This window comes from Helianthus annuus, chromosome 12, assembly GCF_002127325.2.
Source record: "Helianthus annuus cultivar XRQ/B chromosome 12, HanXRQr2.0-SUNRISE, whole genome shotgun sequence".
In the NCBI taxonomy this organism is placed as follows: domain Eukaryota; kingdom Viridiplantae; phylum Streptophyta; class Magnoliopsida; order Asterales; family Asteraceae; genus Helianthus; species Helianthus annuus.
In genome coordinates this window covers 6,481,180-6,505,015 of record NC_035444.2, presented here as the reverse complement: position 1 = coordinate 6,505,015, position 23,836 = coordinate 6,481,180, and the positions used below count along the sequence as shown (strand labels likewise).

The window sequence follows — 23,836 nt, the reverse complement described above, 5'->3', positions numbered from 1 at the left end:
ATGGCTTATTTACTTATTTATGTTAATGATATTATTCTTACAACGTCACATGATACTCTACGAGCTACTTTCATACATCAACTGGCAGCCGAATATGACATGAAAGATCTTGGACCATTGAGTCATTTTTTGGGGATTAATGTAACACGACAACACGATACTATGTTTTTGTCACATCAATCATATGCATTAGATATTATTGATCGGGCCGGTATGTCATCCTGCAAGTCGGTTGCTACTCCAGTGGACACAAAATCTAAACTTAATGCTTCTTCAAGTGACCCGTTTGAGGACCCTACGTTATATCGTTGTCTGGCTGGTGCACTTCAGTATCTTACCTTCACCAGACCTGATATTAGCTATGCAGTTCAGCAAGTGTGTATGCATATGCATTCTCCTCGGGTTGATCATTAGAATTCACTCAAACGTATTATTCGCTATCTTCAGGGCACTACCTCGTTTGGTCTCACTTTGGGTACCTTTAGCGTTCTCTCTTTACGCACATACACTGATGCCCTGATACTCGACGCTCTACTTCGGGTTATTGTGTTTATTTGGGTTCTAATTTATTATCTTGGTCATCTAAGCGTCAGCCTGTGGTATCCTGTTCTAGTGCGGAAGCAGAATATCGTGGTGTTGCTAATGTGGTCGCCGAATTATGTTGGATTCGGAATTTAGTGTTAGAATTACGTCGCCCCCTTCGGAAGGCTAGTGTGGTTTATTGTGACAGCGTAGTTTATTTATTTGGGAACCCGGTACAGCATCAACGTACCAAACATATTGAGTTGGACATTCATTTTGTTCGTGACTTGGTTCAACGTGGTGATGTGCGGATTCTTCATATCCCATCTCGCTACCAAATAGCTGACATTTTTACAAAAGGTCTTCCGCGGGTCTTATTTGACAATTTTCGGTCCAGTCTAAGCATTCGGCTTCCTCTCGCTTCGACTGCGGGGGTCTAATAGATTAGATCAATTTTGTATATTTAGATTGGATCTATATCTTGTATATTTAGAGATAAATATGTATTGATTTAACGTTATCTCCTACCAAAAATAGTAGAGAGCCTTTTGTATTTATACGGTCTTGTTATCAATGAGAAGGCATCGATTTTCTTAAACTTTCATTAAATAACTGAAATGTTAATTATAATTAAAAACAATAATAAAATTTTGCCAATTTTCAACTAAATTCATTTATTGGACCCTTTTAAGATGAAACACAACCTGAATCAGCCCATTGGTAAATGGTTAGAAATCACCACCCTTATTAACTTTTGTTATGAGCTTAATATGCTACTTTATGCAAACATGAATGTAATGTGTAGAGAAATTGATAGGTACTTACAATGTCGTTGTACAACATAACACTGGTACAAATTGATAATATAATGCATCAATCCGTTGACATATTCTGCAAAAAAAAAACCAGCAGTATTTTCAACAATTGAGCAAATTATACATGCACACTATTATCTGTAGGGTTGTAACCGAATCGAACGTTCAGTGAACAGTTCGTCAACCATTCAGGGGAAGTCCGTTTATGTTCGTGAACGTTCGGAATGTGTTCAACCCATAGTTGTTAAAAAAGCCATCGCCTCTTGCGCCTAGGCCCAATTTCCTAGCGAGGCGAGGCAATTGCGCCTTAAGTCAAGGCAATTGCGCTTTAATTCTCCAAGTGATGGTTCATGCGCAGGTTCCGGCGAGATTCCTAGATTCTTGAGAGTTTTCGGCCAAATTCTCTAAATTCTGGCAAGATTCTAGCTAGATTTCTATTTTTATCTAATGAAACTACTTTTCTACACTAATAAACTAGCATTTTATAACTTTTGGTACTAAATAGACAATATTAAATGTTATATAATAGCTTTAGTTTATTTTATTTGAAGAATAGTTTTAATTTTCTATTAATATAAAAATATTTTATGTTTTTTCTTGTTGTACGCTTTTTTTTCTCAGGCCCCCGCTTTTTTTGCCCTTTCTGCCTAGGCCCCAGGCGAGGCCTATGCGTCTTGAGTGCGTTAACGCTTTTTAACTATGGTTCAACCCACTGTTGACCCATTTGCTTACCGAGTTACATATGGACACATTTGGGTTATATTGGGTTATATTATATCTCTAATGAGATACAAATAGGTCATGTGGGTTGAAAATCACCCAAAGTATATTTTTAAAGCATGCAACGTTTTGAACTGCTTTGTTAAACTTATTAGCTTTAATAATATAGTTTTTCTAACCATATTTAACAATTAATTATAAAACTTTACTACTATCAGAGCAGTTTCAATCTGCACAAAATTTACCTGCTTTTTACTTTTTCACCCATTACCCAACCCACCTAATTTTTCACCTCTATAATTTTACCTTTTCTTTGAGAATCTTTTGGCTGTCGCTGAAATATTGGTTTGGATGGTTGATTCCAGCAACACAAGATGAAGCATGAAGAGCTTCAAATGTCAAAGTGCAAGCCAACTGCACATATATTATAAAATATAATGCTTTAAACAATGGTGGATCTAGAAAACCTTCATAGGGGTAACGTTTTAAAAGAAAGGAGTAACAAAAACGAAAAAATGTCCAAAGAACGTCAATTTTTTTTCAAATTTACACTACCGCCTGAGCACCAAGGGGTAGCGGAGGCTACCCCTTATCATAAGTTACATCCGCCCCTGGCTTCAGAACACTAAGAGAATGACATGTACATTTAAATTAACGAGTTATGACCTGATAATGGTAAATTAGTCACTAAAGTTTTACAACAATGTAATAATTAGGGGTGTTCAACCATATTTTCAAGGGGTGTGGTCGGGTTTTTGCCTAAAATATGCACTAATTTTTTTTTCAAGGTGTGCGGCCGCCCACCCAGACCAAAGGGTCGGTCCGCCCCTGGTTACTAATCAAGATGTAACTCAGCCTAGTGGTTAAATTTGATTAAATTGTTAAATTAAATTATACATTATACATTAATAATAAATAAAAAGCTATGTCACAAGTGATTTAAATCAAGATGGACCTGAGCCTAGGGTATAATTTTGATTAAATTGTTAAATACGATAAAAATAATATACTAGTTTCTTCATTTTGAATGGTTATTTACCAAAATACCCTGCACATGTCTCTCTCATGCAATGTTTTCAGGACTGGACCGGAGGTCGACCCGGTCGCCTTACGGGGTCAAAGGTCGGACCGGTCCGACCGGTTCGACCGGATTTAAGACCCGGATTACGTCATAAATTATATAAATATATATAATATAGATTAATGCTAATAACTAATAACAATAAAACGTATAAAAAATAAGATTAATTGAACTTTTTTATATAAAAGGATAATTGTTTCCTAAGGAAAAAACAAAAACAAAGTACACACGTGCCTTCTGTTGAGGATCCAAATTTAAAGTCCATAAAAAAACCCAAGTACCTAACACTACCCCAAACCCCATTCATCCCCTTCTCCAGCAAAGCCACCCCACACAGTCACCGCCTCCACCCGCCAACATCCTCCACCGTCACCGTCAACTTGAACTCGCCGTGTTCTTCATCATGAAACCTGACACATCCTCACAACTCGCCGGATTTGTCATCAAAATTTTTTATTTTCCATCAGATCAGCCATCGATATCATAGCTCCGTTGAGATCTGCAACTGCACGTGCAAGAACTCTGGCCGGAATCCCGACCAAACCTCACTATTCCTCTCAGATCTGACCAACCGCCGCTCTTTTTTGTTAATATTCCGGTCTGATCCGTCACATAACTTCCGGCCGAACCGCCGGTCACCGGCCGGACCTCCGGTCTGCTGCAAAAACGGCCTGAAGATGTGAACCGGCCCAGTAAAGCTAACGGATCTCGGCCGGTCCGGTCCGGGTCTGAAATCATTCCTCTCATGTGATAAGATTTAACTATAAGTTTGATTGAGTTAGTGTGGTGGATCAAAACCGCAATAAAATAGAAACATTGGTATTAAAAGTGCAAAAAATTTAGATTTTGTAAATGATAGCAATAACTACTAAACCACATGGATCAAAACCACAATTTACTCTTAAACAAAACCCTTACAGATAAATCTAAAATATATATGTAACTTTACTAGAAGAATATCAAAGTTCGAACTCCTGTTTTCCGTTACTACTAAGGCCACATAATCTATACTATTATAATGCCTTTGGAAAGGTAAATTTAAGTAATTACTACATTTTATGCTTATGATACAACAACCTTTTCCCATTTTTCATTCTTGTTTGTAAATCATATAAACATATAGTTTCCATTAGTTTTCCTCAAATTTCACACACTTTGTTCTTGTTTCATTTGTGCGCTAATTCTTTGATTTCCTCCAAATTCACTAGTTCTTGATAATTTTCATCATTTTTTGCACTTGTTCTCCATGGAAAAAAGAAACCCAACTCTTGTGGTAAGTTCTGGTTCATATTTTCTTGATGATTTAGGTTAGAAAAAATATATAATTTTATGTTTTTATTGTTTGCAGTACTACACTGACAATGATCCTGATCCTGATCCGGAGGAACCGTACAAGAGTGAATCTGATTCGGAGGAATCCGTCAAGAAAGAGATGCAGCTAAAGGAAGCCATTGATGGAGTGGTTTTAGATGCCCTTGCTGACGGGTATTATGGATGTTGCTCGGGTATTTGTTCAAGAGGCCGGTAAAGAAGATGCTGAATTGGATACTGAGTTTCATGCAAAGTGTCAAAGAGTCAAAGACCTAATTCGGATCGAGAATTATCAAGAAGCCATTGAGTTCTTCAATGGTTTACAAATGGTGACATTTTTCTTACAAACACGTCAAAAGACTCAAATACCCACCGCCAATAATTCCAGTCATCTCATCTCAAAAGGATCATAGTTATGTATACAGTCAATCCCAAAACCGTATCAAGAAGGACGTACTCCCTTTCAAGTGCATACCACAACGAAAACGCATTATAAATGGTGTTGCATACGCTTGCAACTTGAGTCCGAAATTGTGGACAGGACATGTCTCTTCGGCCATAAAATAACGTATGAAAATCATTCTAGTATACAACGACAATAGGAATTATCTGAACATTACCCGGTATCGGCCAAGCCACGTAGTTGAACTATTGAAGTCTTCTATTAAGTGTCTCCCCCTGTAACACCCCAAAAATGTAAATATTTTATTTTAAATAAAAGATCGGTAAATAAATAAGTGAACTAACTAGGATTAAAAATAACCTAGTTAGATAAAAGTCTTGTAGTGACTTATAAGTGGGTTAAAAACACTAAAAATATAAACCAAATGATAGTTAAGGACCTAAGTTGTTGAAATGGAAACTTGAATGATTAAAACAAAATTAATCACACCAAACAAACACTTAGGTGTGTGTCTGGTCGATCTCAACAACAGGGCGACACAATGGTTCCCTCACAAACCCTAGTTCATGCTAAATCTCACAAATTGAAGGTCAAGATCAATTCCAAATCAAAATCCGAGCACGAAATAGTGATCTCCATTGAAAAGGAGTCATAAGGTATGTGAATTTTATGGGAAATCTCTAGTTGAATTTCTGAATGAACTTAGAGAATTCCAAAATTGTTGATGCATGTATGAGATATTGATGAAATAGGAACAATATAGTGTCTAGGAGTAAACCCTAGACAAGTATATGTTGAAATCATGCTTAATTCTAGTAAATTCCATAAACACCAATGAAGGTGATTAGTGGGTTTTGTGAAACTTGATAAACACTAGGATTTTGATTGTTGTTCTAGTGTAATCTGATATTTATGAAGTGATTTCAGATTTATTGAGGTTAACATTTATATAAAGTAGTTCGATTGATGTTAATTTTTGCTATATAACAAGTTATGAACTTGATAATGAACCATGTAAAATAATGCCCTTTAGGTGTTTGTTGAAATGCCTAAAAGAAGGCTAAATATAGAAAATTATGAATAAAAACGCATATTAGAATGATGATATGAATTATGCGTGATATGTTGTGAAAGGAGTTCTAAACAATATATGGTTGAACTCTATAGGCAAGGAATCCGGATCCTCAAGCGGACAAGCCGGTGGAGACACGCGTTGAAAGGAGCGCTCTAAAGGTACGTAACTACGGTTTTGTTACGTTATGCTCAATTATGTATTTTCGTTAGTAGACTTTAAAATTAGTATAATATATGAAGTTGGTATTTAGTTGAAGTGACGAAGATCACTAGATAAATAAACGGGTCAAATATTGGTTATAGTAAGTTTGGTGTGTTGTAAAATGGTGGTTTCCATTAAACAACCAAACGGGTCGAACAATGGTCGAATTTGTAGTGTTGAAGTGACTAAAAGGTCACTCATTAAAAATTGAGTTATAAAAGCGTAAGCCATGGAACGGAAGAGATACGCTAAGTTTGACAAGCCCGGGAATGGGTAATTATGGTTAGAAACTAATGTTGATGAATTATGCAAGTATGTAACTTGTTTCGTTACATTATGCAAATTAGATATTGTAATCGTTCAAAGTTGTGTTTTAGAATAAAGATTGGTATTAGTTGAAGTGACAATGTTCACTACTTGATTTAATGAGTTAAAATTAGATTAGAAAGTGTTTGGTAGTCATTAGAAATGGAGGATTCCATAAATGAGCCAAACGGGTCGAATAATTTTTAGTAAGTAGTAAAAGTGTGTTTCGAATAGCATTTGGCAATGACGGACTACAAGAGCATGAAACCATAGATTTGGTAATGAAACGCCGATGATCATAAGCCCCGGATGTTGGGTAAATACGTCTTGCGGACATAAAAAATTTGTTAGTGGTTAAGTTAACGCAAAAGCTAAACGGGTCAAATAAATACATAAGGCATTTATAGACTTTCTGCCCGTACATCTAAATTTTGATATAATAATCTTGATAGATGCATTGGTAATTTAATTACGGACGCGTAGGAAAAAGAATCGGCTAAAAAGGATATGTAAATAAAAAGTTATGAGGAATTAAGCGAAAAAAATATATATAAGAAGGCTGAGCTGGGCGAACCGTGGGTCACGGTCCTGAACCGTGACTCACAGTCTGGCAGTTCTGTTTGGAGCTGGATGAACCGTGGGTCACGGTTCTGAACCGTGACTCACAGTCTAGCAATTCTGTTTTGAGCTGGGTGAACCGTAGGCCACGGTTCTGAACCGTGGCTCACAGTTTGGCAGTAATTTGTTTGTTTTTCATTATTTAAGCAATAGAACTCGTTTTTACTTAATATTAAGATGTCAAAACTAACGATTAATGTGGTTTTGACCATAGGTGATGCTCGTTTGTTGTGGATGTTGATCAAGCAATGGAATCAAGAACCGAACACAAGTTTTGTATGCTTCCGCGCTAATCTAATCTAGTTTAAAACATGTTGTTTTGTAAACACTTCTAAACGTTGAATATTTTAATCTAGTTAGTTGACTATGTTTAAATGCTATAATGAAGTACATCTTAGTTTATTAACTAAGTTTTTGTTAGCTATGTATTTCGTTTAAAAAAAAAAAAAAAAAGCCCACTATTTTATGATTATAAAATGAAACTATAAGATGAGTGTTACACCCCCGCACTACAAAAACAAGATATTAATAAATAAATACGAACGAATCAGAGTTACTATTCCCTCACCACCGCCATCTGCGACGTTTCCCCATCACAACTGCCGTCTGCGTCGTTTGGAATGTCCAAAGCACGACGATGATCGCCGCTAAACTAGGTTAAAGTTGATATGAAATAGAAACCCTAAGAGAGAGAGAGAGAGAGAGTAGAACGAACTGGAATATTTGTGTACGATCTGGAAATATGTGTGTTATTGAGAAGGTAAGGTCATCAGTGATATGTCCAGTTTTCAAGCCCCATCAGTGTTGTGCAAGCCCATTAAGCCCATGCCTAAATGTATCAAGCCCAACTTTAAAGTGTTACATATAAACAAAACAGAAACAAAATAAAGAGACATTATAAAAAGTAAAAGTAATAAAAGTGAAAGAGGGCCTAATATTTTTTTAATGGGCCTAATATTACTTGGTTTAAACATGTAATATTTTCTTTTTCAAACGGCCCATCCGAGCTCATACCAACAAATGTTATCCGATTCGTCAATGACCTCTAGCTCAAGTGGTAGGAGAACTTGAGTTCTTTATTGAAGACTCAAGTTCAATTCCCATTTGGTGCAAAAAAAATGAGTGAGGCACTGCAGTGATAGGAGACTCAGGGAAACTTGAGTTAAATCCTTGATACAAATGAGTTTTACTGGTAATTTACCGTCGTGCCTACGGGCGGGTGGGTTACCGGGTTTTCCTCGGAATTGGTGGTGGACCACTCGGGTTACTCTCGGAGTACTCCGTTTGTCCAGTGGGTGCCCCGAGAGTGCTCGGGATTGATTTGTTGGTCGTTTCAAAAAAAAATGTTTTCCGATTTACCTATAAAAAATTATAAATTTGTTTTTTATTACGTGAGTGAAAACTCTTGAGAGAGAGCATTTATTGCCGGATCCAGGAGTGTTTTGGGGGTTTTGGGGAACCTTCCTCGGTTTGGGAAAAAATGAAAAAAAAAATAGTGGAATTTTATATGATTTAAAAAAATGATAAGAATTAGTGAAAATCTACCAAAAGAATCCCGGTACAAAAAATTCTTGAATGCGCCACTGAGAGCATTTCCGTTGTAAATTGTTTTAACTGAAACTTTGTGGTCTCCAACCATCCACAAACATTGCAACGAAACAAGTTGATATTTTTGCGGTCGAACACCGCTTATGCAATGGTATGTCTCATATCAACAAATAGACAATATTGAATTTACCTAATGTGTCACGCTTAGTTCATAACAAACTTGAGTAAAATAATTCGGATTATAACAAGTGTCAGTCTTTACACTAATGCTATGATCCTTTCACCATATTCATCTTTTTAACAAATGCTGCTACGCGACCCGCAGTTTTGCTCACATCTCAGCATGGCGAATTGTGAGATACCATAATGAAGTAGTTTATTTTTATTTTAGTCGCGCATATTTTATTTTAATTAAGTTGTTTTTAATGTAATCTAATTTTAATTAGGTATCTTTTATTCCCGTTTCACCCTGCTTCGACCCACTACCCATTTTTATCTTGTATTTGTTAAGCTTTTCTTTGTGGATTTTCTCGCACTACGTGGCAGGAATTTGGTATATATATGTTTGCATCGCGACGGTACCAGCACTCGCCCGCTCCGAAGAACCTGGTTGGGCCAACGCTATCATGACAAAATCGAGAAAGTGGTCTTTAGAAACGCCTCGACATCCCGGGTTTGATTCCTGTTTCACCCTGCTTCGACCCACTACCCATTTTTATTTTGCATTTGTTAAGCTTTTTTTCTAGATTCTCACACTACGTGGCAGGAATTTGGTAAATATCAGTTTGCATCGCGACGAGACCAACACTCGCCCACTCCGATGACCCTGATTGGGCCATCGCTATCATGAGGCTTTAGAAATGGCTCGACGTCTCGGGTTCGATTCCCGTTTCACGCTACTTCAACCCACCACCCATTTTTATTTTGTATTTGTTAAGCTTTTTTTCTGGATTCTATCGCACTACGTGCTAGGGATTTGGTAAATATTAGTTTGCATCGCGATGGTATCAGCACTCGCTATAAAAATCAGAAAAAAAAACCTTGAAAAATAAAGGCTTCCAAAGGATATAGGATACGTATTTTACATCAAACAAACAAAAATTAACTACACATTCTAATAATTTTTGGTTGGCTCGTAATAATGAACTACACATTCTAATAATATCATCAACGTAGACAAACATATACATACAATGCAGTACCCCTTGATGAATAAATAAATAGATAAGGACCCGTCTTGGAACCCTGCAAGAAGAGTTGTAGACAAGCGCTGAAACCAAGCTCCGGGACCTGTTTTATCCCATATAGAGACTTATGCAATAAAGCCGGGGGTTGTAGACATGATCTGGTCAGTGTGGGTCAACAAAGCCAGGGGTTGTTGTCTAAAACCTTTGGCAACTAAACGAGCTTTAAAACGTGTGATAGCCCCTGTTTGAGTTTGTAAACCCTCTTACAATCAACAACATTAGACTCGGGAGCACGAGGTACCAAGGACCACGTACCGTCTCTCATCAAGGTCGATGTGTGTTAGCAATGGTAAAGGATGCGGGTTCGGTGTCCAGAATAGCTGTAGCAGGGCAAAAAGAGGCTGCATTGAAAGGTTTTGTAGTTTTGGGATTTTAGCGTAGTTTTGGTGGACGTTGACACAGTAGAGGTGGGGTTGTAGGAGCGAATGCGATGATGGTAGGTGGAGTGGGTGTTACGATGGTGGATAGGGCAAGTTTGGTGGTAGGAGACGTTGTGGGTTCGAGGTGGTCATGGGGCGGTGGCGATAGTTGACGGTGATATGGGTGGAGGTTGTGACAACACTATACTGGTTTTGTAATTATGTATGTAGTAGTGTTCAATTTGGCTTTTGTGGAGCCGAAGGTCAGTAAAAGTGACAAACCACGTCGATCTTAAGGTTGGTCGTGATCATTGCAAATGCTGAAAAGGTCAGATGGTTTGAGGTCGCATGAGAATGTTCATCCGGTCAATGTAGAAATGAACAAAAAATCGGGTTGGATTTCTAAATTGGTTTTATAACCCGGCCCGATTTGCACTATCAAACTGGTTTTAACCCAACACAAACCGCCATTGGTTCCAACTTCCACCTCGTCATGCAAGCAGGTTTCTCCCCAACTAATTTATTTTTAAATAGCTATTTATGGCCCATACCAATTTGAATAAAGTTCGAATATTTTTCACGCAAGATTGAGCTTTCGTGCTTTAGCATGAGGCTTAAAACAAGTCAAGCTTCAAATCTAACTCTTTGTAGGTTGAATGAAGTAAAACTAAACTTGGTGTGGCTCAACTAACACCCAGCACAGAAGCAAGCAAACAGATGTGTAATATATTACTATGTAAACCGCATCATCTTCAAAGATTCGTTTAATTTGGATTAAAAAAGAAAAGAAACTACATTTAATTTAGAAGTGCAAAAAATGCAGTTAGTTTAAAAGTTTCTAGATATATCACTACTCACTCCAACGAGATACTAGTGCTTAAACTCATTTACATGTGCATAGTTTACCAGAACTGATCGACAATGTGATCCCGATGACCACCTGAAAAATAAAACTACAGATAATTATTGTAAAGAAACTAAAATGAATCAAAAGACATGTTATTATGTTAACATCACCTGGAGGTGATAACTGGTAAGATGGTTTGATTAGGTAACGAGTCAAAACAAGTCACTTTAATACAAACGAAACTAACAAGGTTAGGGCAAAGCAAATTAATAATTTTGCCAAGTTCAACTATTAAATAACTGAAATGTTAATTATAATTAAAAAACAATAATAAAATTGGTATACAGGGTCTTGTGCTTTAAGAATAAACTTATTTAGATGATTTTCAACTCGTTTGATTCCTTTTTCAACTAAATTCATTTATTGGACCCGTTTGAGATGAAACACAGCCTGAATCAGCCCATTGGTAAATGGTTAGAAACCACCACCCTTATTAACTTTTGTTATGAGCTTAATATGCTACTTTATGCAAACATGAATGTAATGTGTAGAGAAATTGATAGGTACTTACATTGCCGCTGTACAACATAACACTGGTACAAATTGATAATATAATACATCAATCCGTTGACATATTCTGCAAAAAAAAAAAAAAAAAAAAAAACCCAGCAGCATTTTCAACAATTGAGCAAATTATACATGCGCACTATTATTTGTAGGGTTGTAAACGAACCGAACGTTCAGCGAACAGTTCGTCAACCATTCATAGGGGGAAGTCCGTTTATGTTTGTGAACGTTCGGTAATGTGTTCAACCCAGTGGTAACTTTGACCCATTTGCTTACAGAGTTACATATGGAGACATTTGGGTTATATTGGGTTATATCATATCTCTAATGAGTTACAAACAGGTCATGTGGGTCGAAAATCACCCAAAGTATATTTTTAAAGCATGCAACCTTTTGAACTGCTTTGTTAAACTTATTAGCTTTAATAATATAGTTTTTCTAACCATATTTAACCTATGCAGTTAATATCTGATATATCGGTCATATCGGTCGTATCGGTCCCTTAGTAAAATATCGGTGTCAAATATCGGTCAAAATATCGGTACCGATATTATCGGCGATATTGACTGATATTTGACCGATATAACCGATATATCACTGATATATCACTGAATTATTGGTGTTAAATTGCTATATATATAAATTTTGCATTATATTAAAATTACCGATATCCCCGATATCTCACCGAGATAACCTATATTTCAAATATCGGTCCTTGACCGATATCCGATATTTTACCGCATTAACTGCATAATTTAACAATTAATTATAAAACTTTACCACTATCAGAGCAGTTTCAATCTGCACAAAATTTACCTGCTTTTGACATTTTCACCCATTACCCAATCCACCTAATTTTTCACCTCTATAATTTTACCTTTTCTTTGAGGATCTTTTGGCTGTCACTGAAATATTGGTTTGGATGGTTGATTCCAGCATCACAAGATGAAGCATGAAGAGCTTCAAATGTCAAAGTGCAAGCCAACTGCACATATATTATAATATATAATGCTTCAGAACATGAAGAAGAGAATGAGATGTACAAATACATTAACGAGTTATGACCTGATAATGTCTATTTCTTGCTTTTTCGATAACATCTTCCAATGCACGGCTGCTTACTCCCATTTTACCAAGAGCAGCCCTTAGATTTTCTTCACTGTAAACATAAAAACAAGGATAAAATGGTAAATTAGTCACTAAAGTTTACAACAATGTAATAATTAGGGGTGTGCAAATAGTGGTTCAGTTTGGTTATTACCTTTAACGATATCCGTAACCACTAGCTTCGATTATGGAATTTCCTTAACCATAACCATAACCGAACTTCAGTCCAGTTAACCGGTTATGGTTCGGTTTAGATTAATTTCGGATAATTAACCGATTTAAGTTTGAACTAAAGTTTAAACTAAATGAACATATTAGACAATTATTGTCTCAGTTACAATCGTTTTTATAAACTAAAAAAAAGGAATTGATAGTACTTGCAACCTAACATTAAGAAAATTTATTGGTCCAAGTTAGGTGACTACAAGATTTGATAAAAGAATTTACCTAAAATGACGATAAGGGCAACCATGATGGTCTCCGACTCCAGGAGTTGATAGGATAATCTTTTGACAAGAATAAGGTGTGTAATCCTGAATAAATATTTAAAACATGTTAAAATGTGTTTAAAAAGCACAAAAAACAAGCATACCTAGAGATGCCGAACCGAACGAACACGAGCATTTGTAAGAAATTAATGAGTTCACAAACTGATCATGAACACTTACCAAAAGAGATTTTAAGTTTGTGTTTGTTCATTTAGGTTTGTGCATGTTCATGTTCGCTTGTGTTCCTTCGTTAATATTAGATAATGAACATGTACGAATGCAAATGAGCACAAACGAATGTTCATGAACACAAACAAGCATTCATGAACAGAAGCTAGCACAAGCTAATATAAACAAACACTCTATAAAATATACAATATAAACTAATATTTATTGAATAATTAATTAGTGAGATTTTTGAAGTATTTAAATATAATATAAAAATTAAAAATCATAATGACCTGTCAAACGTAAACTACCGAACACGTTACCGAACATAAATGAGCGAACACGACGTCTGTTCATATTCGTTCATTTAACTAAACAAACAAAATTTCTTGTTCGTGACTTCGTGTTCATGCCGAACAGTTCACGAATGTTCGCTGAGCGTTCGGTTCATCTGCAGCCCTAAGCATACCGGCTTATAAATTTGTACTTTTTTAATTTACGGCATGAAAATTTAGAGTTGAAACTTACAGTTCTCTTTCCTTCTTTACCGTAATTGTGGCGTATGCTGTATGCGTATTCTTTGTCAAATCTCTCAGCACCAACCTAAAATTATTAATTAACACCCACTTAGCAGTTAGCACTCAACAAAAAAAAATCATAAAATTGCAAAGAGTAAATAATATTTCTATGGTTTACACACAAACAAACAGTGAGATTAAACGCTCCAAATTAACTGTCAACTTATTTAAACAATCAATGTTTACCTTCTGAGAGAACTCTGCTTTCCAAAATGCAAGTGCATCATCTAACTTCAACCCAACACCCTGATATTCAAAAGTAATAATTATGATCAAGTTTAGCGTAAAAAGTAGCTTAAACAATTATATTATATATAATAATACCTTAATTTCAAAGGTCATTGCCAACCTTTGAAATCACCATTCCATCAAGTTTTGTGAATTAACAAAATTCACCCCTCAACTCTCTAAATTGACAAAAATAACTATCTAATTTGACAAAATGACCCCCTACTTTCTAGCTTGAATAAAAGGCCCCCATATTTTCTAACTTTTCTTTAACCCTTAAACCTTTGACATAAACTCAGGTTTGTTTACGCTGTAACGTATTTTTTTGTTTGAAAACGAATCGGGTCAATTATAAAACGTTTTCTTTTTAGGTACGTGTTGACCTAAATTTTGTTTGGAAACAAATCGGGTCAAAAGTAATACGTCTCGATTCGACGGTATAAATTTGAGTAGAGGTGAGCATTTTTCTATTACCCAACCCGACCCAATACCCGAATACACCTAAAAACACTATCTGAAGAAAAAAAACCCAAAACAAATACTCGGTTCCTGTTCTTTTTTACATTGGCTACCATGGTCCACGGGTAATAAACAGAACCAAACTTACACTTCAGTTCCAAGCCACTCAACTTTGTAGTGGAGAAACATATCAAATCATGTGATTTGGTTTCATTAACCTGTGAACTTTAATATTAAAGTATAGGGTCAAGCTATTCTACAAAGGCTTCTAATTGTAAGAAGTGTAAGAAGGATTTATAGAGTGACAAGTGTCCAATAACCTAAAACTAAACCCACTACATCACCACCAAAAACCTAAACCCCCCCCACCCAAAAACCTAACCCCCCCCCCCCCCCCCCACGGCAAAAAAACTAGACCTCACCAAAAAAAAACCCAAAAATTACACTCTAGGTCCTTTATGTTTGCAATCTATAACGGGCGGTGTCCTTTCTCATAAACCCAGTTATCTTTTAATGTTAAAACCCCTTGTCTCTCTTAACTTCAAACATGAGGGACCTTTTATGTAAAAAACTGAAACATTAAAAAACAAAACAAAAGCATCAGCAAGGTTTAAAAAAACGGAAACGAGTTTCGAGGCGTTTTCCTTTCGCCTCACGAGGCGGTATTAATAAATAAATATTAAAATTATATATATCATAAAATAATAATTACTAAACATCAAAAAAGAGTTTTCTCATCAAATTTCATCAAATTCAGTAGTTAAAAACATAAAAAAGATTCAAATTTCATCAAATACTTGACATAAAAAAGCTATTTAAGAAAAGCACACATAGAGAAAAAAAATATAAAAAATATGTTATATTTTGAAAACAAATAAGATTCCACATATAAAGTTAAAAAAAAAAAACTATTATATATGCCATTTAAGATCATGGAGCTAATAGTTAGTAGCAAAAATTTAGGACTTATATGTTGTAAGTTTTGAGTGTGTGAATAAAAGTCTCAAAAGGTGGTAAATACTTTGTCACTCATGCGTGCCCGCACCTGCGGACACGAATGCAGCTCCGAAAAACCCGGGCCCGCGGTTTTTTGCGCTTAAAAAAACAAACGTACGCATAATGGGATGGCAATGGGTCGGGTTCGGGTCGGGTATTGGTAATCCCATACCCGTACCCGGTTATAAAATCGCGTCCCATACCCGACCCAATACCCGTCGGGTATTTGTTGGGTAATTACCCGTCGGGTATTGGGTATACCCGCGGATATCGGGTTTACCCATTAGTTTGTTAAAAGATATACGTTAGGATTTCTAAATACATTTTTTACTATTGTAATTATTATATTATTTTATTTATACAACTATTATAAATTAAAAATATACATTACATACATATAAGTTTTATCATAAATTAATAATAACTTTATAATACTTATACACTCACATGCATATATTTTACAACATACAAAATATAAATACTATTATCAAATGCATATACTAAAAGAAAATTTATTTTTTCACATTATGAACATAATAAAATAAATCACTAATAGTTAAGTGTTAATAGAAAATAAAAGTATAAATTAAAAAAATCGGGTATTGGATCGGGTATATAGTTCGGGTAAACGGGTATGTGGTTTCGGGTAATCGGGTCGGGTATCACCTAATCCCATACCCGACCCATACCCGCGAAAATTTTTAAAACTAATCCCATACCCGGCCCAATACCTGTCGGGTATCGGGTATACCCGTCCCATTTGTGTCGGGTTTCGGGTATACCCGCCGGGCTCGGGTATTTTTGCCATCCGGTACGCCTCGCCAAATTAGTGAGGCGCCGCCTCATATGCGTTTTTGCTCATCCGGATTCCGGCAACTCCGAAATAGTTTACCGACTCGAACCAAGCTTAAACTATAACCAAATCTGACTCGAGACCCGTGACAACAACCACCCCGAACACCGTCACCGGCATCGCCGCCGTTATCATCACCATCATCTCATCGTCATCATCATTATCACCTGAAACATCACCACTCGACGGAGAGAGCTCGAATCTAAAAAAAAACAAAACTAAGAGGAAGAGAAAGGATTTGAGGGTTAACCAGAGAAACATCAAGAAATTCGAGACTGCCGGAATTCACTGTTGTGAAACCCACCGGAGCCGCTCCTCCGTAATCGTATCACCATCATCTTCATTGTCGGCGGTTACCGGCAAATCAACGCCGGCTCTCTCTCACCCCCGTTCTTTTCTGTCTCTTTTTCTCCCGTTCTCACTCTCTTGATCTAGATTGTGTGCAGGTGTGCGATGATATCAGAGAATTGGGGGCTGAGTGGCGGTTGTAAGACGAAGTGGAAGTCGGGGGTGCTTGTCGGAGAAGAAACAGACGCCGGAGTGCCGGCCGTACCCGGCTCCGGTCGCCGAATCTGACGGAGAGGGAGAAGAGACTGAGTTGTGCGGCTGTGGGTATTTTCGAGTAGGCTAGGGTTTGTTTTGAAAGAAAAATGAGAGAGACAAGGGGTTTTAACACAAAAGGTCCCTCATGTTTGAAGTTGAGAGAGACAAGGGGTTTTAACATTAAAAGATAACTGGGTTTATGAGAAAGGACACCACCCGTTATAGGTTGTAAACATAAAGGACATAGAGTGTAATTTTTAAAATGGACAGCGCCTGCAGAAACCGTGAAACATAAAGGACGAAAAGTGCAATTTAGCCTAAATAAAAAGTGTCTCTGCTTAATCAGAGACGATTCGACCTGTAGCAACTAATTAAAACTTTGCCCTTCGATCAGTTACCCAACCCACACAAATTGCCACCTCTACCCTTATATCTAGTATATAACGAAATGCCACTTAGCAACACCTTAAAGTACAAAAATGACCAAAGTATACAACACAATTTTATCCAGACGGAAGTTTAAAATGCAGTACCTTGAGAAACAAGCCAAACTGCATCCTTCCTCCATGCTTCAAATGATGATCGTCTCTTAACTGATCATATAAGGTGAAAATACATACAAAATATAAGCAAAATCTTGATGAATTAGCGTGAAACATGAGACATCTGTTGTATCGTATCACTTACTGTATTGAAGAGGTGCTGCATACACAAAGGAAATGAAGTTCTTGCTACTTGATCAATGTCCTTTAAAGATATTTCACCAACTTCTTTGTCCTATCAAGATAACAACAATAGAACCACACATTAAACAAAAACATTCACAACTTAAAAGTAAGATAGAATAAAATTATGCGAAATACCTGGCTATAATCAGGACCCAGATAACTAGTAGCTAGTGCTTCAACTATCTGGTTCGTAACAAATTAAATAATTCGCTTTTTATTTCATGCAAAACAAAACAAAAATTAATTAAAGTAAAATTGAAACTTACGGGTGTTAGACGGTCCTTTTCTTGTTCTCTAATCATGGACGTCCACTTTCTAAAAAGTAAAAAATGTGCACTGATTTAACTTCATTGGTCAACTCGAGTTATGTTTAAGAGGAATTTACGAAAATGGCCAAGAATAAAGTTGACTAACCAAAATAGTCAGCTCATGCGTCGTTGGAATGAAGCATCACCCCTCTTATGCGTCCTTAATTCTTTAAATGGATGCGTGTATGGATGACGCAGCAAGTACGAAAATGGGATGCATGGGATGAGTCACGGACGCATGGGATGAGTCGGCAACGCATGGGATGAGTCGGCAACGCATGGGATGAGTCACGGACGCAAGGGATGATGGGATGAGTCACGGACGCATGGGATGCCTCAAATCTCCTAAAAGTAAATTTTATGAGTCATGGACGCATGGGATGAGTCACAGACGCATGGGATGAGTCACGGACGCATGAGACGCATGATGTCGATGAGACACGTGTCACTTCTACATTGGCGGACGCATGAATGAGCCATGCAGACGCATAAGCTCTCTCGTAATCAGTGATGCCCTGCTCCACCGACGCATGAGGTGGCCATTTTAGTAAGTCAAACTTATTCTTGGCTATTTTCGTAAATTTCTCTATGTTTAAACTCTACTGAGTCAAGCAAGTAAAATAGTTTATAAGTTAACAGGCGAAACCGTGAAACAAGTTGAAAGTCAACCTAAAGTGTATTTTGATGCATAAACCTTCTAAATCATTTGATTCAAACAAATATATTATTAAAAAACACATATAAATTGTGTAAGATCATTTGACTATTAACACCATAACTATTTCTAAGAAGAGTAAAGCACACGAATGGTCCCTGTGGTTTACAAAAATTTTGGATTTGGTCCCTAGCTTTCTAAAAGTACATAGATGATCCCTATGGTTTGCACTTTGTACCGCATTTGGTCTCCAGCTTTTTCCAAAAGTACATGGATGGTCCCTTTGGCTTGCACTTTGTAACGCATTTAGTCCCTAACTTGGACATGCTAACAGCTTTAGATTTGTTAGCTGGGGACTAAATGTGTTACACAATGCATACCATATAGACCATCCGTGTACATTTCAAAAGCTATGGACCAAATCTAAAATTTTAGTAAACCACAGGGACCATCCATGTACTTTACTCTTCTAAGCAACTTGAACTATATGGAGAAAAGTGTTTCAGGCCAACCCAACCAGACCCGTTTCAATCCAACCCAACCCGCCCACTTTGCCAACTATAACAATAAGCATACAGTTTGAATTATTTAAAGCATCCAATACGAGTTCAAGAATAACCTGTTTGTGAGGACAAGAGCTTTTGAAAGATGGCTACGGAAGTGTGGAACAACAAATGAGACAACCTAATTGAATAACAATAAAAACATCACTTATATATCTTTTGCATTACAATAATATAACAAGAAAACCAGCTAGTAATACTTCACTTACCTGATTCAGAGCAACATATGCATATCCTTTCTGGATGAACACTTTACGGGTTGCCACAAGTTCTGGAACTTCTTCAAATGAAACCTACATCAATAAAAATGAAACTTAGAAAATAAATTTTCCAATTTGAATAATTAAACAAATTGAGCAAAAGGTTCAACCAAACAATGTACCTTGTATAATCCATTAGCTGCAATAAAGAAAACCACAAATAAAATAAATAAAGTTAGAACACTTGAACCAGATAACAAAAGCTACAAACATAGATTATTGATGATAATGCGTTTATGACATACGAGTGGGTAACGGCTGGTTAGCTGAGCGTGCAACTAAGTTCAGTTGATCACGCAAATCCTGAAAAGAATCATAAAAAAGAAAATGTTTGCGTCATCATAATAAATTATCGGTAGCTAAAGTTTTGAGGTTGGATGAGCATGAAACAAAATCTCAGAAAATAACAAACAAATAGGATAAATTATAGTAAAAATCAGATGGATAACAAAATAATACCTCAAATTCTTTTTGGGAGACAACTTTGTACGGAATGCCAAGTTCGGTCATCAATGACAACTGGAATTCAAAGCTCCAAACATCAATAATTAGCAAAACTAAAAGAATTTGAACTTATTTGTATTAAAAAAAACTTAATTAATCATACATGTACATCAGAATTCACACTCCGAAACCGGTAGCGAAAAAGAGTACTTTCCATTGAAAGAAACCATTTCCTCAATTCTTCTCTAAAATATCACAAGAATAAGAGATCACACAATCAGTTCAAATCAAAGCAAAAAAAATAATAAATAAATAAACAAATGGCAAAAAGTTCAAAAGCTTACGATCGACAATACACGAGACGCAAAACAAAATGAGATATGATATCTTTGTTGTTAACCTCTGAGGCCTGTGGATGTCTCATATGAGCCTTCAAAAGATCAGCCACCTACTTGGTCCAAAAAAGATAAACACCATATATTAAAGAGCAAAAAAAATAAAAAACGTAAAAATAAAAAAATATATATATAATAATAATAAAGCTATCACTAACCAATTTCTCCATTTCATCAGGTTTCTTTCCTCTAGCTAGCCCATCAGAAATCCCTCTAAGAACTGTGCATAACAAATAATGACAATAAACCTCTACAATGTTAAAACTTAGAACCAAAATACTAATAAACTTGTTGAAATGGAAACTTCCTCTTAGAAAGTTATTGTAGAATTTAATCTAATTCTCATAACTTAAATACATTTCCAGTAAGACATTAGTAATTTTCTACAAGAAGTTGTAATTTGCAAAACCTCTTAACCCTAAAGTCAATAGTCTAAACCTATCGCTTGACATTCAAGATGATACGGGTCACCTACCCTAAACCCACCTCTGGCCCAAGCAACCCGACCCAGACCCAAATTACTTGCATCACATGCCCACGTTTACATGTTCAGTAGCTTATACATTTTAGGATAAACCAATCATTTCACGTTTCCATGTTTATGCATTATCCCATATTTACTACAGTTAGTTTTCCATTTTCTTGTATTTAAGATTTAAGAATGGTTTGAGTTTAATGAAAGAAGGTAGAAAATTGTTGAATGAAACTTTAGTTTTATGTCTCTCTTCTTCTCTTATGTTCTTGGGAGTTTGTAGGTTTTCTCTGTAAACCTACCAATTGAGGCTTTCATTGAGCCTTAGCCTCCATGGCTTTGGAAGAACTCGAGGACTCCACATATCTATCTCGCTTCACCGCCTCCAATCCTACCCGGTGAATTTGTGATGCTGAACGGTTATGCAATTTATGAGGAAGAACGGTTTCCTTATGTTGTAGAGTCCTTCGATGATGAACCTTTTTTCTTGGTTCAATTCATGGTATCGAGAACCCGGACGCCTTACATGGAAGTCTTTCACCACTGCAATGCTTCGTCGTTTCCATACCATCACCGCCTCCAATAATGGAGTTCCACCATCGCCTTCTTTTCCCGCTCGACCACCACCGCTAAGCCCCGTACCACCACCGTCACTTCCATGCCATAAACCGCCAATACTACCGACACCGTCTCTTGGAAGGGTCGCATCACCACCGACTTCGACACCATCTCCGCAACAGTCACCGTTAGGTTCCATCTACCCTCAAGCTGCCATTCTCACCGACAAGACCTCCATACCGGTGCTATATCCATTCGTCTTGTTCGATGGCCGTGTCTCATTCAAAAACCGGTCCTCCAAGTTCAATGATGCAGACCCGAATGCCATCGGCAGAAGGGAATGGAGACCACCGTGGTTACCACCGTGCCGCTATATTCATACCGATCCTAATGCCATGATACAACTTGAATGGCGACCACCATGGACCATAGTTTTTAGTAGCGGCTATAGCGACCGCTATAGCGCGCTATGTAGCGAAGCGACTAAGTGTCGCTATATGGGTCTTAGCGACGAATAGCGAACTTAGCGACAGTTGGTTTTTTATTTATTTTTTTTTTAGTTTTTCACCTCTGGGCCATTTTTAATACAAAAAAATGCATTATCTGGTTAAAAAAGCAGAAGGTTAAATTGTGCAAAAACTGGCCCGGGGTTTTCGGAGCTGCATCCGTGCGAGCATGCACGAGTTAAGTTAAATTCCAGTTCAAAACTCATTTTTTTGATAACGGTGATATCACATGAACATCTTTTGGACTAACAGGTCGATTCTTTTTGTGGTGTAACCCGAAAATCGTAACTTGCAGTAACTTATCATCACATCAACAGTTTAGATCAGATAATCATATTCGTGTCTTTTTATACCTGATATGGTGTTTTTTTGGTTATATAGAGTTGGTTTGTGCAAGTTTGCTTGCTGGGATAATGATACCACTGAGGAGTGCCACTAGGATCACACACAAGGCTCAAGGTGTGATATGTTTGGCTGCTAAATGGCATGTTTTGGTTGATAACGAATTGGGTATTCGGTTTTCAGTTGAAACTAAATTGGGTATTCGTTTTTGGTTTTCAGAGATGTCGAGTAAGGGGCTGTTTGTTTACCTCTTAATAAGGCTCTTAATGGTTCAAACATCTTACTGGTTCAGCACTTAATGATTCAGGCTGTTTGTTTCGCGAGCTGAAGTCTGAATGTTTCAGACATCAGTTCGTTTACAACACTAAATGTAAAAGAAATCTAAAATCTAGCTATAGAAATTTTACTAAAACCTAAATTCAAAACCCTAACCCTAGGAATAAGAACACAGTTATTTTTTCCAATTGCAAAAGCCAGACCTAACTCTAAAACACAACCTATAACCATCAAATACCAAAACCTACATATCATTCATTAACTGTAGCAATAGCAATAGCAATCAACGAAGTACGAACATAATTTATAAATCAAAAAATGAAAACACAAAACGGAATACCTAGAAGCCGATCAACGGCGAATCGTTCGAAATCCTCGAGCCGGACTTCGAGAGTGGGAGCCGAACGGTAAAGATTTAGGGTTGAAACACCATTAGATGACGTCAGTGCTGACGAAGCTTTCTTCTGTGATCTCATAACTTCCATTGTGCCTGGTGATCGGCGATTGGTTACTGTGAATCTTGTGAAGAAGAAGAAGAAGAAGAACAATACTGAATTTCAGATTTGGGGGTAAAGAAAGATAGATACCTAAATGGCGGGAAAATTACCACCAAATTGGGGAAATTGGGCTGGACTTTATGAATGAACCATTTCGGCCCAATATAGAATCATTGTCGGTTTAATAGGCCCATGACGTATTGACATGAATTATGAATATGATGACTTGATGATGAGTCCAAAAGAGTCCGTTATATTAATGGGCCGTTATAGGGTTTGTTACAATACAGATGTGTTTTACGGTCAAACAAAAACATAAAACCGAATAACGAGAGAGGTACGAATGTTGCCATGTGTTTGGTTTGTGTTGGATATAGTAGCATACGATACTAAAAAGATATTATTTTTTAAGTACGACTTTGAACAAAATTTATGTTTGAACATTAATAAAAATTTATTCAACGTGTCGGCATATTCTGACTTTTTTTAAACATAAGTTATTGAACGAAAATAAAGCGTAATGAAAACTAAACGTTGACAATGATGACATTCTACCTGTTCTTAATGACTTCAAGGTTGCAGATGGCGGTGAACCACATATTGCAGCGTATTGCATGTGTTGTAATTGGGAATCTTGATCTTATCTCCCAAACCATAACTATGTTTTATCTTTTGTGTTACGCGGGTGTGAACTTGTCTTGCTTTCTTCTGGATCTCTTAGATGTGCCTAGCTGGCGCCCTCGCTGGAAGTTTCATCATTGGAGTCTTTCTCTTCTTGGAACATCTCTTTGT

At 36.8% G+C, this 23,836-nt stretch overlaps 2 protein-coding genes and 1 long non-coding RNA gene across 5 annotated transcripts; 2 read left to right on the top strand and 1 right to left on the bottom strand.

Annotated features, from left to right (window-relative positions):
• LOC110892329 (uncharacterized mitochondrial protein AtMg00810-like) lies at positions 1-414 on the top strand. Its single transcript, XM_022139500.1, has one exon. The coding sequence runs from the start codon at positions 1-3 to the stop codon at positions 412-414; it is 414 nt and encodes a 137-aa protein (XP_021995192.1).
• A 943-nt stretch (positions 415-1,357) lies between these two features.
• On the bottom strand, positions 1,358-23,757 carry LOC110893929 (probable DNA primase large subunit). Of its 3 annotated transcripts, none has more exons than XM_022141086.2 (21): positions 23,600-23,756; positions 22,888-23,066; positions 20,552-20,613; positions 20,343-20,446; positions 20,162-20,243; positions 20,014-20,073; positions 19,800-19,857; positions 19,677-19,693; positions 19,504-19,587; positions 19,351-19,415; positions 18,035-18,083; positions 17,904-17,951; positions 17,728-17,817; positions 17,574-17,633; positions 14,148-14,207; positions 13,912-13,986; positions 13,175-13,260; positions 12,686-12,779; positions 12,498-12,605; positions 11,625-11,690; positions 10,956-11,159 (listed from the first exon to the last, which is right to left on the bottom strand). In XM_022141086.2, exons 1-20 carry the CDS (start codon positions 23,698-23,700, stop codon positions 11,673-11,675), a joined length of 1,500 nt encoding a protein of 499 aa, XP_021996778.2. In that variant the 5' UTR covers positions 23,701-23,756; the 3' UTR covers positions 10,956-11,159; positions 11,625-11,672. The 3 variants fall into 3 exon arrangements, with proteins under 3 accessions (XP_021996779.2, XP_021996778.2, XP_021996777.2); XM_022141085.2 differs by having other exon boundaries at positions 10,956-11,146; XM_022141087.2 differs by lacking the exons at positions 10,956-11,159; positions 11,625-11,690 and adding an exon at positions 1,358-1,413 and having other exon boundaries at positions 23,600-23,757.
• Positions 5,345-7,458, top strand: LOC110893931. Its single transcript, XR_002566013.2, has 3 exons — positions 5,345-5,508; positions 6,020-6,085; positions 7,267-7,458. It is a non-coding gene; the product is annotated as an uncharacterized LOC110893931 (long non-coding RNA).
• Positions 23,758-23,836: the final 79 nt, after the last annotated feature.